Source organism: Labrus mixtus, chromosome 18, assembly GCF_963584025.1.
Source record: "Labrus mixtus chromosome 18, fLabMix1.1, whole genome shotgun sequence".
Lineage (NCBI taxonomy): Eukaryota > Metazoa > Chordata > Actinopteri > Labriformes > Labridae > Labrus > Labrus mixtus.
The window spans coordinates 14,320,791-14,335,507 of record NC_083629.1 but is presented as its reverse complement, the minus strand read 5'-3'; the positions used below and the strand labels follow the sequence as shown (position 1 = coordinate 14,335,507).

At 41.6% G+C, this 14,717-nt stretch overlaps 1 protein-coding gene across 1 annotated transcript in view; it reads right to left on the bottom strand.

Moving 5' to 3' along the window:
- Window positions 1-14,717, bottom strand: part of LOC132993633 (uncharacterized) — a 117,261-nt gene extending 102,544 nt beyond the window's left edge. Inside the window, 11 exon segments of the mRNA XM_061063568.1 lie at window positions 5,418-5,540; window positions 6,077-6,175; window positions 6,290-6,327; window positions 8,865-8,949; window positions 8,952-8,999; window positions 10,221-10,246; window positions 13,311-13,441; window positions 13,595-13,648; window positions 14,323-14,355; window positions 14,357-14,445; window positions 14,709-14,717. Coding sequence (XP_060919551.1) covers window positions 5,418-5,540; window positions 6,077-6,175; window positions 6,290-6,327; window positions 8,865-8,949; window positions 8,952-8,999; window positions 10,221-10,246; window positions 13,311-13,441; window positions 13,595-13,648; window positions 14,323-14,355; window positions 14,357-14,445; window positions 14,709-14,717 — 735 coding nt within the window.

The window sequence follows — 14,717 nt, the reverse complement described above, 5'->3', positions numbered from 1 at the left end:
GTAGCCATTCTCAAGGATACGCTCCCCGTCTGTTTGTATAAGAAATACATATACGGCATCATAAGAGGAATTTTACTGGTCTAACATCTATAGAATATGAGATGACTGTCTTGTTGTAAATATCATGAGGGGATTACATAAGCATTTAATATCCACACCCAGCATTTGTAGTGCTAACAAGTTGTTATAATATGCTAAAATACCAAGAACCAGCTGTGTGCATTAACACCCCTGTGCTCTATATGCAGCTTATCACACTCGGCATTATGTTTTATGTATTTGAGATTACAAGTTGAATCAATGAGACGTTTGATGATACCATTTGTATAGGACACACCTTTTCAATGACTGTGGTGTGGAACAAAGACTGTAAAAAAAAAAGATAGGAGAAAGGAAAATTACACATTTATATTTCAAAATAAAAGCATCAAGCATAAACACTTATTATTCTTTGTGATAAACAAACCAGCATGTTTTTCTGTCCCTATCACATGCTGCACTGATAACAATGACCTTTTAGGGTATGACACAATTTTACTGTCGGTATAATGCAGATGTGATTAACATAAATAAGACTTAAAGTCAAATAGGCGTAAAGGTCGTCACTCAGGACTGGTGTCGGGTCCGCAAGGTGATTTACAACAACTTAATTTGACGGTGCGGAGTAATTTATCTGTGACAGAGCACGTTGTGCGACTCTCTGCATGTCGCGCTCACATACAAGCGACAATATGCCATGACTGCACACATCTCATATCTACCCAATCAGTCAAGATGCTTTACAACTTCTGTCAGAGGCCCTAACAGTTCTCATAAATTACAAGGCCATTGTACACGATGCCAATAACTTTTGAAGGAGAACCTCAGCCGAATAGAACCGGGTAGAATAGTATCTCTTTCTTCTATACATGGAAGTCAAGATGGAATACCCCTGGTGAAGTATAAGAAGGAGACACTGCAAGTACTTTGATAGTTGATTTGCTTTTAGGAAAAAGGCCTCGATCTTTTCCCCCATCTTACAGACTCCTTTCAAGGATAAAGACGACCCAGACATTGACATTCTGATGCAAAGCAGGTGGCAGATTCTGTTAGAGATCACTTGCATTTCGCTTCACATCTCACTTCCCTCCGAGGCAGCAGATGCACTGACAGCTAGGGAATATGCGGCATGAATGATGCACAGCCATTCATAAACAGCAACAACAGCATGATGCCATAGGGACAGAAAAATGAAGACGTGATTCTTGAATGTGCGAGCAATAATATACTGCGATATGTTCCAGATGCCCCCCGCAATGTCCATGTATATTCTGCGGGGAAATCAGGGCAAGAACTGGAGTGTGCATCTCCACCTCTGGTGCAATCGATATGAAGATAATTGACAGAGAATACATGTATATGCCTGAAAAACATGCACATTGCACATGCAACAAAAACATTTGCTGCCTGTAAGATAACTGTGCTCATATGTTACATGTACATGTAGGTGTATTGGTGTACGTTTCTGATGGTATAGGTGCCACGTGTGCAAGGGATGGAGCCTGCTGTGAGCGCAGGATGCAGTGATTTTCCTGGTGTAAGACTGACAGGGTGAGGCACCGATTGAAGGGCAGACTGTGATAACCACATGCAGCGATTCACATCCTGTTCCATTTAGTCACCTTAGGAATTTTCACAGGGAAAAATTGAAGATGCTGGGAAGGCACTGGACGGGCCTCACAGCCAAAGCCTGTGTTTTGTAGGCAATTAGAATGAAATTGCCTGAACTAGCTGAAAGGCACATTCTGCCAACAAAAGAGAATGTCAACTTTACATCATTGCTTTGGTTTGCGTTTAACACTATGTTATCTTCTCCCCCACCCCCCCATAATCAAATGAATGCAGCTTTTATTTTGTATTTCTTCACATGTTTTTCTCTAGATCAATCAAGTAAGAGCCAGGCCATGCAGCTCTACTTAGAAGATTTCCATAGTAACAAGGGACATGGGACCCTCCCATTCTGTCTGAGACGTTCCAAGTTACAAACGAGCGGTGAATAATCTCCGGCCGTAGTATGGCACACCTTGATGTGCAGGTGCCTTTAATACTAGAATAAGTCATTTGAGATTGGGGAGGCAGAAAAACCCACTCAACCAGATGGTCTCCATAAAGCACGGCGTAAAGCTCTCCCAGATGTTGAGAGGTGGTTGCGGATCCGGTGACATGCAATGTGAGGGAGGAACTGGTAATGCAGAGTGTATTAGTGGTCTCTTTATGGGTGCATTAGGTGCTGTGGAGGGGAACAAGGGGGGGGGGGGGGGGGGGCCGCCAATGCTGCTGCTGCTGCCAGTGAGCTACTACCGGGCTTTATGCTTTGATGAACCTACCCTTGAAAAAGCGGGACATCCGTGACCGTAGTGTGCGAAGAACGGGGCACAGCTCCCTCTCCTTAGGCTCCTGGAAAGCATAAATCAGTTTCTCATATCATCATCTAGTCATACTCAATGCATATGCAGCTCTAATCGGTAAATCTGTCAGCTTCCTCCCCTTTTAGTGATATATCAGATTCGTAATACTCTCCCACATAAACAGTAAATCTCTGACAAAGCCTATCTCTTTTTAGATTCAAAGACGAGGCTGCATGAAGCAGAGAACTTCACTTGAAAACAGATAGAGAGCGGAGAAGCAGTTCAGTTTAGGACGTCTCTCTATTGAAAGCTTTGGTGCATTCCAAAGTGTCATCTCTCTTCATAGCATTAAACAGTGGCCCAGACAAGAAGTCAGAATACATTCCCCCACTTCATTGTCCCTGCTGAAGACTAGCAGAACATCGCCGCCTGATTAATGGCTGTACACTGTCTAATGAACAGTAATTGAATGGTATAATGCAGAAGGTCCTTAAAAGCCCAGAGGAGTCATCTTCCTCTACCTAGCTCTGTGGAGATTCAAGGCAGTGACATTGTCTACAGTTGATTATAGTTGACCTTGCATGGGAAGAATAAGGCCTTTGAAATGGCTAAACTAAGCTTTGGGGAATAGGAGCAGGGAAAAACAAGTGAAAGACAAATGAAATGGACTTGCATTGGAAAAGGAAAGGAATGGATCAATGCAGCGGTCAATAACCATTCGATTTTTTATCACAAAATTCTTAAGAAGAGGAAGACGATTGATCAAACATCCCTGGACGTATTGGCATTTCTAACAATATTAATTAAGAAAAAATGCTTAGCTGACTGGTTGATAAATCAGCCAATATTGTTAAATCAAAACAAATGATAGTTGTAAACACAAAACCACAGCAGTGAGTACAAATCTACCCTTGTCCGCATTTCCTCAAAGTGTATGACATCTACAACATAGACGGACCCCCCCCCCCCCCCCCCCCCCCCAAACCCCACCCTCCTCATGAAATCAATCAGCTCCTTAACAGAGTGCACTCTAAAGGAAACACCAACCTTCAGAGAGCCCAACAAAAGTCAGTCAAGTGATTATAAGAAATGCTTTGATAAATGTGCATCAGGCTCCAGCCCGCCATCCTCTCGCTCTCTTCCAGTGAGATAGCCTGCCTTCACTCCCAGCGGACATCTCCACTTGGCAGAGATGCTGAATCTCGTTATTCTTTATTTGGCCTGGACCACACAGGTCAATACCGCATGCAGGCAACCACCTCACCGGTGTACTGTTTCTAAATGTATTCACTATTTAAATTCAATACAATAAATCATTTAAAGCTTGGGCTGAAAATGTAATCATGTAATTGAATTTGGTCATCAATATCTACCATATACATGCACATACACAGAGTACACGGGGCATTTCACGAGCACATTTGAGCAAAGGAGTGGGAGGAAATCAGTCCCAACTCAGCTCAAAGTATGAGTCATAGCAGCGCAGTTATCCCTCATTATTATTCACAGTGCTCTAAATGATGAGGGTGCTGTAGACAATGAGACAGCGATGGTCTGTTTGGCCTCAGAGGGAAAAGAGGGGAGCATTTGTCAATGATGGGAAGACTATAAGTTTGTAAAGTGTCACCTGCAGCCTCATTATTACAGGTCTGATGACAACTTTAACAAAAGAAACCTAGAGTCCTCTAGGTATGAACGTAGAAACTAATTTGCTGCAAAGCTAAATTTCGGTGAGGTAGAAGATGTTTTGCTGTACAAAAGTTTAACTTTCTATAGTCACGGATAACTTGACATTTTAAATGTAGCGCTTATATAAATAATACGTCAGTATAAACTGGATTTCACATTGGAGCTGTGTTCTGGGATGCTACCTTCTCCTTGTGTCACTCTTCATTAGCAGACAAATCAGAAACTACCCGGCAGGATGTTTATGACAAAAAAGTAGCTGAGTCTGTCCCAGGGATTATTATTATTATTTTCCATTATCTAATTGTGTGTCCCTTCAATCCATAGCCAATCTGAATCAGCAACATTCATGTATGACTAAAAGCAATAAGTAATGAATTAAGCTATTGATGAGGTCTTTAGCCCGGGTCATAACTGGCCCCCAGAAGTCAATAATTACCCCGATAAGAATATCTTTATTGCAAAAGTGCATACGGCAGCAAAACCATCACCACACCAAAACATTCCCCTATGGTGTAATTGCCACTGCTTGAAATTATAGTTTTCATTAAAACAAAATGTTCAAGGTTATTGATTGCTTAAATAAGACTCAATATCTTCTCATTTCAAAGCCGCATGAAATTGCTTGGAATAGTAATATCAGCCAACTATTGTGTGCATTCATCACAGTTACACTGCTCCACATGGCTGTCCCTCGGGGATTATCAGGGCAAAATAAGTGTATTTAAATGAGTGTAATTTCTGGGGAGCACAGATCCATGCAAAAACATCTGTAGACACATCCCAGTCATACTTCATCACTCGGAATATATGTAATAACCAGACTATATTGCAGTGCAGACATTGGATACGACCGCATGCTGTTATGGAGCTCTACTCTAATCACAAATACACACTTGGATGTATTTTTTCAAGCTGGAAGCTGTGATATATTCAGCATCTGTGGCCTCGGCTAAGCTCTGTAAACTCATAGCACATAGAGTTGTACCTCAGGCGCAGGTGTCTTTAATCCTGCGTCTTCACTACCAGCTCTGTGTCCTGTGCCTTTCACTGCCTTCCCTTGCCTCCAAGAAAAGCTGGGCTGGTTAACACACAGCAAACAATTCACGGAGAGAACCATGGAGACAGAAAAGCAGGTTACACACACAGAGGATGTAAGTATAGTTGCTTGAAGCATTTAACGCTCTTGCAATTATGGAAAATGGTGATTACAATAATTGCAGCTTAGACCATTTTTTTATGCGACCTTATCCCTGGCAAATGAAAAAATTGGACTTAATAATAAAGTAAAATGGACTAAACATGAAGTATTATCTACATGGAACTCATAATAAGGGTATTTACATCCTTCCTGGAACCTGCAGACAATGACCTCTGCAGACACAAGCCGTCTGAATCATGGAGGGAGGCCTTGCAGGGACTCGCACAGCAACTCTCCTCCTCCTCATCGACTGTCTTGGCCTCAACCTGCAGGCGGGGAGAAAACAAGATCCCCCCCCTGGCTTAGACTGTACTGTACTGCTGTATTGATTTTGCTAAATATTTATATATTTATGTAACTCGTTCTGCTGAGCAGTCATGAGCCGTATTCTGGCAGAAAAAAAAAATATTAGGAGGAGTGGGAGTTTATTCTCAATTCTTTTTGAAGCTGAAAAACACACAGAGAGCTTAGTGGGAGGAAGACGGGGAGAGGATGTTGTGGCAGCAGACACCTTTTTCCATCTAACCCATACATTTTACATCAAAAGTTAACTTTTTTTTGTGGCGCTCATCAACTTTTAGATTCAACTTTTGCTCTTCACTGACAAACAAGAGCAGTAAGAGGCATGTATTAAAGGAAAGGAATCAGCACATGGCCAGGTGGATATGTTTGTCTATGGCAAAGTTGAATATAGTGTTTTTAGACTTCTTACTTCCTTTAGGTAAACAGGATCATGCTTTTAAAAGATTGTATGCCAATGACCTCATGAGGCTGCAGTGCTGTATTGGAGCTTGTGTTTTACCAGATCAATCGTCAGGTCCACCTTCAACTGGCTGTCTTCTGGTACTCCATCCGCTCCCTCCATCTCACTTCTTTTGTTTTGTGCATTGAACACGCCGCCCTCCGCGAAAAGTGATTAATCACAATTACCTCATCTGCTGGCAGTCACAGCCGTGTTCTTCTGCACACTCATTCCCTCTCTCTCTCTCGCTCTCCATGCCCTTCCATCCCTCACTGCACTCCTGTCCACTCCCTTTGCTTCCCCCTGTCCAACTTCACGAGAGATCAATGTTGCTGTCAAGCCATTTATTTATTTAGAGCGGTCCCACAGACGAAAGGGCCACAGAAAGCCACAGCTGCCCTGACACAAATATGGCCAGCCAGCGTGAACTTCCAGTCCGGGGTGAGCTCCTGACAGTGACAGGTTGCTCTTGATGCATGTGGGGGGAATTGCTTATACAGCAATGTTACATTGTTGTTGTTCCCTGTAAACAAACTCATTTTGTTGTCCTCCTTTTTCTTGGCTACTGGATCTGATACAGGCTGGATTGTGAATAATTAAACACACTGTTGCGCTTGAATCTGAGAGACTTCATTTAAATATTAGATAACAAAGCATGGTAGATTAATCAGAGACGGAATAAACGAACAATGTATAGAAAATGGATGAGGCTGATGGGTTCAGCTCAAAGGCAAATATACAGCTACAAATCATCTAGACTACGTGAAGTTTTTTCAGTCTAGCATTACTTTTGAATGCCTTTCTAGATACGTTTGTGAACACTACTCAGGAAAAAAAAACATTCAGAAAAAGTCTAAGATTTGTGAGCATCACCTTTTTTTCGAGTGCCGTTAGCGTTGGGTTTTGTGGGTAGAAATAATATTAGATATGATATAGGGCTGTCTTGTTGGAGAAAAAATCCCCTGCAGTGATTTTATTTGGTTAAAGATGGCTTTAAAAGAAGCACCAGGGTATTGTATTTTTAAAGTTCTTTATTTTTCAAGATTTTAGTGTCAATATGACTAGGCTAAGTGGAACTATCTTCTGAAACAAATTTTCTTTAACAGTTATCTAAAAGCCTTGGGAACACAAAGCCTTGAGCTACTTCCTGACTGTTGAGTGACAGCTGCCTGTTCCTTCACTGTTGAGCTCATTTTGCAAATGATACTAAAAACAGCAGCTGCAGGTTATAGGTAGTTGATGGGCCTTCTAATGAATACATTACTCCATTTTAACAGGGACCCTTTAGCCCAGATTTAGTATATTTCTAACCTGTTGTTACACTAGGATTACAGCCAAGGCTGGCAACGTTATATTTAGTTTTCTTCCTAAACAGCTGCCATTGTTTTTTTTTTTAATAACAAAGAATTAAACTATTCAGCTCCGGAAGAGAACAAACATTTGGTTGGGAAACTTAGGCCCTGTGTCCACCAAGCATTTTTTTTCTGAGCGCCAGCGTCTTTTTTCAATTGTTTTTTTTTACGGAGGAGAGAGCATTTGCAGCAGAAAGTGGACGCCTGCAGAAGAGCCAAGGGCCCAGCGTCATTTTTCCGACCACTTTTTTGTACGGACGTTTCCGAGCGCTCAAGCTGAAAATCTTTCAACTTTTCAGAAAGGCACTGTTGACGTCACCTGCGCTCTTTTTGTGTATGTTTTGTCGCCTACGGATCGTGTCTTGTACCCACATCCTCTTTGCTCCATGTCTGATCTAAATTAAAAACATAAAGCAAAAAGTCACGGAGCAGTGTCAGTCATACAGCGGCCGTTGTCAACAGACTGTTGTCATAGAGACAAAATGGACGAGCATCGCTTTTCTTCTCAGCGCACAAACACTTTGTGCAAGTGCAAGTGCACAGCCAGCGCTTTTCTACCTGGAAAAAACGCTATGAGGACCTGCTGCCTTAGACTCTTAACTCTTCTTTTTATTCTACATTTATTTAACATTCAATAATCCTACACTGAAAACTTAAAAAAGAAACAGCATCAAAATAGAAAAAAACGTAATCATAGCAATCGACAGCTCAGTATTAAAATGTTGCTATAGCTGTGGAATCATATCATGTAATGTTCGATGTGGTATATTATGAGTTTTTAAGTGAAGTATTAGTGAACACAGATGGCCAAAATAAAACAACTTTTGAAAAAACTGTGAGCAACATTACTGTGTATCAATGATTAATAGAGCGTCATTTTAAAGCAGCGCAAATGCCTTAATGTTCAAACCCATCAATCCAAAGCCGTATTTTGTCACTTTTATGTTCCTCTATGGGCATCATCTGTGATTAATAACGTATTACCATTTTTTATCCACACATGAGGAGCAAATTAGAGCATTTTGTTTTCCCCCCACGTTGTTAACAAGGCTTTCTGGATTAATATTCAACAAAATGGCCTGATTGAATTCATCTATGATTTAAGCCCCCTTGATTTGTGTTTGAAGTCTTGTTCTGTTTAATATTCACAATGGTTTGTTTTTTTCTCACAGAGCAAAGGGGGGCTGTGTGTCTGGTTGGACTTAAAAGAACAGGTTGAGAATCCGAAGGAAGCTCCTTCACCTGCCAAATGCTAGTTTTGTTTATGAAAAAACATGCTTTAATTCAGATCTACTTTGAACACCTAAAGGAATGCATAACTGTGCATCCATTTTTATGTGTGCTAACATTTGTCATCAAGAGCCAACAGGTTTCTTCATGTTGGCATAGTGAAAAAGGAGGTGTTGTGGTGGTGGTGGGGTGGGGGGGGGGGGGTTGCACTATGACAAAGGTGGGGACAGGAGAGATAGTTATTTCTATAGAATTGCTCTGCTTACCCCCTGTTGAGAAGAGAACCGGGTTCCTGGACACCTGCCTCTGTTGTTTGGTTCTCTCCGGCTTGGCTGAGTCTTTTTTTTCACGCAGCCCCTGGCTGTGTGCTCAAGGTCCTCTCTAAAGCCTGTGTGAGCAAACTACATGAAGAGACAAAAGAGAGCAGAAAACACAGGCACAGATTAAGGCACATTGCCTCAGATTTCTCTGTGATTCATCATCGACTTTTTGCTGTTGTTTTGTAAAGCGGAAGACGAAACAAAAAAAAGACAAAACACAGCAGGGCAAAAACTTGTTCTCCTCTTTTTTCTTTTTTATCCTTTTTTTACATTTTCCTTTGACCTCAATTTTTCATGAGCTGATATGCTTTGTAGCTCCCCTGCGACTCCTACTGTATTGAATTCATCTGGTTCCAATACATCCTGTGCACAACCTATCAATCACCAGGGAGCGTGGCAAACTAATCATTTATTGATGAAATGGGGCAGCCATGAATTTCTAACTGCATTTGTCTTATTTATCAAGCCAGATCAAACAATGAAAATCCAAACAAGCTTAAAGGGAAAAGGGAGGGAGTCACAGGGAATAAGTTATTCTTCAGCAGTAGACAGCAGAAGGTTATTGATGAAGAGGGGAGGAAGGAGAGAGGGTTGGGACTTAGTTGCAGAGAGGAGGAGAGAGAGCAGTGGGGAGAGTTCAGAGTGATGTTCAGACAGCAGGGTACACATCTGAATTAATGCTTCCACAAAAGGCAATTTTCTCCTCACAGGCTCCTCATCCCCTCTGTAGGTAGCGAGGTGAGGTATGTCTCCCTCACAAAGAATGAGAGACACAGACACAGGGAGCGCGAGAGAGCAGACTTAATGTTTCTTTTCAGTTACAGCGCTCCTTACTGCGGCTGCCTGGCTGGATCCCTGGGCTGGCTTGGGGGATACTGTAGTGATCTCAGGCTTCCACCAGAATACACTTCTGGCAGTGGTGTTTGCAAGCTCACTAACATGGACTCTGGGGAGAAGCCGAATTGTTTCTTCACTTGTTTGCTTTCTTTAATGCAGAGGCAAAGTCTGTTGATATTCTTTTGAATTTCTACAGCCGTTGGTGGGCCGAGGGAGAGAAATAAAACAACAAAAGGAGAGTGAAGTTTGCCGTGTATATTCAGCGAAAACGGAAGAGTTGAAACAGAGTTCACACTCTAGCGCTGTAGTGGCCACATAACCACACAAGATCAAAGGGAAAAAGGCACTGTCGCAGCGGTAAGCTGTTAATTCAGTTTTCCTAACCTCATTCGTGTGTGACTGATGCAAAACAACTTCACGGTAAAGTTCAGAATCAAAATACATCTGGGCAATCAAAAATTGAACAGCTTGTTTGGCATATTTACAGCCTGCTGGTGAGATGTAAATAGATCTTATTTAAATCAACATAGTTAAATCAAGGCTGTCTCACTTGGGGAGGTGAAATCAGAGGACGAGGGGCGCCTCAGAGCTGGGAGAGTACAGTACAAGGAGCAACAGCAGTGGAAACATGTCGGTGGAAAAGCTTAGGTCATCCCAGCTCTCGTTCTGCATTACATATCTACAGTTCCATGTCCTGTGGGAGCAGCCAACTGTGTGTATCTGGAGGCCTCAGAGAGAGAGAGAGAGAGAGAGAGAGAGTGTTACAGTTAGTATGAAGGGGGCTCAGGGGGACCGAGCAGCAAGTAATCTGTGGCCCTCTCAAGTGGCAGGGAACAGGAGTCAACAAGAGGACAGCAAGATATGATAGCAAAGGGAAAACTGGGGTCCCAACCAATTGGACCGACCAGCCTCTAGCAATGCGGGATGTGGTATCAGTAGAAGCCACTCCTAGGGCCGGGTCCTCAGTGAGCAGACAAGCTGGCAGCATTGAGTGGAGGGGGGTAGAGTTTTCCACGGGGCATTGCTACTTCCTCCCACCAGTGACATCATGCAGAAACAGTAGGGGAGAGTGGAGCAGCAGCAAGTCATCAATGATGTCAGGGAGTGCAGATTTTAAAGGTTTAGTCAGCCTTTCTGGACACATTTGGAGCACAACTGCACTGCTCATCATTATTGCGGCAATATGAAAGTACTTTGCTATGATGCGCATCATTATTCCCTTTCTTTCTCACTCTCTTTTAATTCCTCTCCATCCAATTAATCTCCTCTTCATGCTATAGCTACCTCAAGAGTTTCTACCTCATCATGCCTGTGAACAGCTAACTCAGCAACACACGCTCGCTTCCGCTGGGAACGCGGTGTGCTGTAGAGTTTCAATACACTCCACAGAGCCGTCAGTTAAGACTTCAGCGGCTGCTCTACACCAGATGTCCCATTCAGCAGCGCAGAAACGCTCCGCTGCCGGTGCAGACCAGAAAGGACAGACACCATTTCCAATGCAGCCGGGTTGCAAGATCAAGGTTACATTTTACACAGCCCGAGTGGGCATCTTTAAAGGATCATTTTACAGGCGTTTCAAACCAGACTGCTGTTGTTTTGTGAGGTCAAACTGAAATTAATGACGGACATGACCCTATAAATGTATGTATAATCAGTAAGCTAAAAAGCTGACAGATCAAGATAGAGTGGGCAATTTTTGTCACATGCATCTTCTACCTCTGAAAGGTCCTTATTAACTGGTCAAATCATGTTTACAAATTCATGAGGGACCAGACGAAGAGGCAGGGGCGGTGGGGGGGGGATTTGTGGCAGCATCATGTCCATTGAATGAGTATTACTACCATGAGCAGATGGATGCAAAACACAGCCATAGCTCTGTCTCTGTCTCCACCTTATGGTAATATGTGAAATGGCAAAGAAGACATTGATTCAAGTTTTTTCTACCTAAGACTGAAACTCATGTACAAGCTTTATGGCTCTTACATATTATGTTTTTATTTCAAAGATGTCAAAGAGATTTTTTATTTTATTTTTTAAATCTGACTTAAAATCAGGCCACTGTGAGGTTATCAAAATGTTTGACACTTTTTGATACCGCATGTTTTTAAAACGATACACCCTCCAGTATTTGAATGGCCAATCCAAAAATGTATCAACCTAAAAAAAAAAATACAGTTCAATCATGTTTTTCACCAAATGCTGCTGCCAGAGACACAAAAAGAGCACTGTCTGAACTGCACAAATACACAGGCGAAATTTCGGTTCCAAAAAAGTTGCCAATATGTGAAGAAGTTTGCTTGTGCAATTTTTGTTGAGGTGGTATCAAACACATATCGATATAGTCTGATTAACTAGAATCGTATCAAGGTTTAAAAAACTGATATTGTTACACTCCTAGGCTTCTGCATTTTAAATGATTCCATAACATTACTTGTAAATATTCTACACATTTCCGACTTCAGCAATATCAATATACCGGCAATATCAACCGCAGATGTAGCAAGAGATAAGGAATTTTTCTCCATCTGAAAAATCATTGACATCTGCTACAGTACTGTCATCTTTCATGGTTAGAAGAATCAGATGTCAGACACATCTCTCACTGGGGGGCCCCCATCGCTACCTCAACCTGCTGAGTGGGCATGTTCTCATCTTCACTGTGTAATATGGTGTTCGGCTCGAGACCCACAGCAGCGTAATCCTCATATGGATTCAACGCACTTCACTGTCTACTTAATCACAATACAAATTGTCCCGGTTCTGGTTTGAATAAGATTTTTTTTTTTTTTGTGAAGTCCCCCTGGTGCATATGATCTGTCTATGAGGCTCACTGCACTTGATCAAGTGGGCCGGCCTGTCTCTGTGGGGACTACCCATCAAAGTAAAAAGCAAAGGTAACTCAATGCCTACTGCAGACAGTGATGGATGATAGCGCGGTTTCATAAGGAATTGCACCCCCACAATAAGTCTTGCACATGGGAAATGTTAATTGAAATGCTGCGTGTGCAAAGATATGCCGTTCCACTGTGATACTACCAAGGTGTTGCAGCAATGAACAAGAAGGACGCTCCCATGCTGCAAAAAAAGTCAGCAACCAGATGGTAAAATGCGCCCAACTCTGATGCACAAGTAATCGCCACATCCTTTGCTTACTGTGGCTTATAGTTTGAATGTCTCCAGTAACTCCTAGAAATATTTAAAGACTTGTTTCAGTGATCAAAAATTAGGTTTCATACCATTAGAGATTGTTGTTTTCCTTGGTCATGTCCCTGCCATGTGTCTCATATGGGAGGGCTTTAAACTTTTCTGTGATATAATGCTGGTTGTACAGTAGTTCAGTCGGATCACTCACAGGACGTCCATGTAAAGTGCAGAGCCTGGAAACACAAGGAGGACAATATTTCTGTTATGATTCATGACATTTTTTATACAAAAATGTAAAATATGTGTTAGTTTCTGTCTTTCAAGAAAAGAACAACAGGGTAAACTGGCTGCACTCCATGTTGCACATTACTTATTAAAAAGGGTTAACATTTTACAGAGACAAAGGATTACCTGTTACACAGCAAGTGTGGAGACGCACTTTCTCTTTCACCGTGGATAAAACATTTTCCAAGCTTCTCAGAGTACACTTTGGTATCCTTATTCCAACTGGAGGAGCCAAAACATATCCAATGATAAAGCCACTGAAAAACAAAAAAGAATGAGACAAAAACATGAACACTCTTCTAGTTGATAAGGAAACAGGGAAATAAGACATCACTTCTTCAACCGCATTTGTAACAGCAAATACCTTTTTTGTGCTTAATATTTACACTTTTCTTATAATTTACACTCACTTAATTGTGCAATTCTCATCAGTTTGTCTCCAGAGAGCAAAAACTACCAGCTCACTGTGATAAACTTATCATAACTTAACATTTCAAAACCAAGGGTCATTAGATGTAGGCCTGTATGGAAAAGTGATAAATAAAAAAATAGGTTTTTAGGCTGGCTCAAGCTCTTAAGCTATATGTGACAAAAGGACGTTTTCAGGGTGTTATTTAGATTACTTAGCAGTCACATTTGAAGGCATTTGTGTTGCATTATCAAACTTTAAAGCCTTGATATAGCTCTATTACATGTAGTATTATCAGCATACAGTAATATAATAGCTAAAATATTTAAGACTCAGTCATGCCTGCTATGTCCTCATAACGATTTTTGAATAAAAAATGACCTTTAAAAAAGCTAGTAACAGGAAGGTTTGAAAAGAAGTGTTTAGTTACATGAAAACAAAACTGGGCCTTCAAACTGTAACAGGAGACTGTGAACCCAAAGTTTGACTTCATTTTGGGTATTGAGTTAGTGAAATGTAGACTTATCTTAAATATTAAAGAATTTAAATATCCAACCAACAAAAGGCGAAAACACCGCAATAAACTCTACTTATAATGTACTGTAGCTTTCGTAAATGTGGCCAGAGCCAAGATAAAGCAGTCACCGGCTACATAAAGTCCACAAACATATCAAGACAGTCCATTATTACTGTATTGAGCACATCTTACACTTACAGCCTGTTACCTACTCCAGCGTTTTGAACTGCTTCCTGGCTGCATCCATACACGCTGCCATGCTTCAGTTCGTCCAAACACTGTACTTTGTGGCCCTCATCCTTCTGACGGCACCAGTAGTAGACTAGGCTACTTAACTTAAGTATGATGAAAACGTTTTGGTGATGTTAAAGATATCGTTGCTGTGGGATATTTCTGCATCCTCCAGCCCTTGCCTTGGATCAGAGCCTGGACTGCCTGGACACGTTTCGTCTATGGTGCCGGAAAATGGGGTAGGCCTACGTTTTTAAATGGAAGATATCGTTACAAAAAAGTATTGGCTCTAAAAAGTGGTACATGGTTGGTGTAGACATGGATGGTGTTTGGTACAGGCTATTGAGTTTCTCATTTCCATGCCTACTGTAGCCAT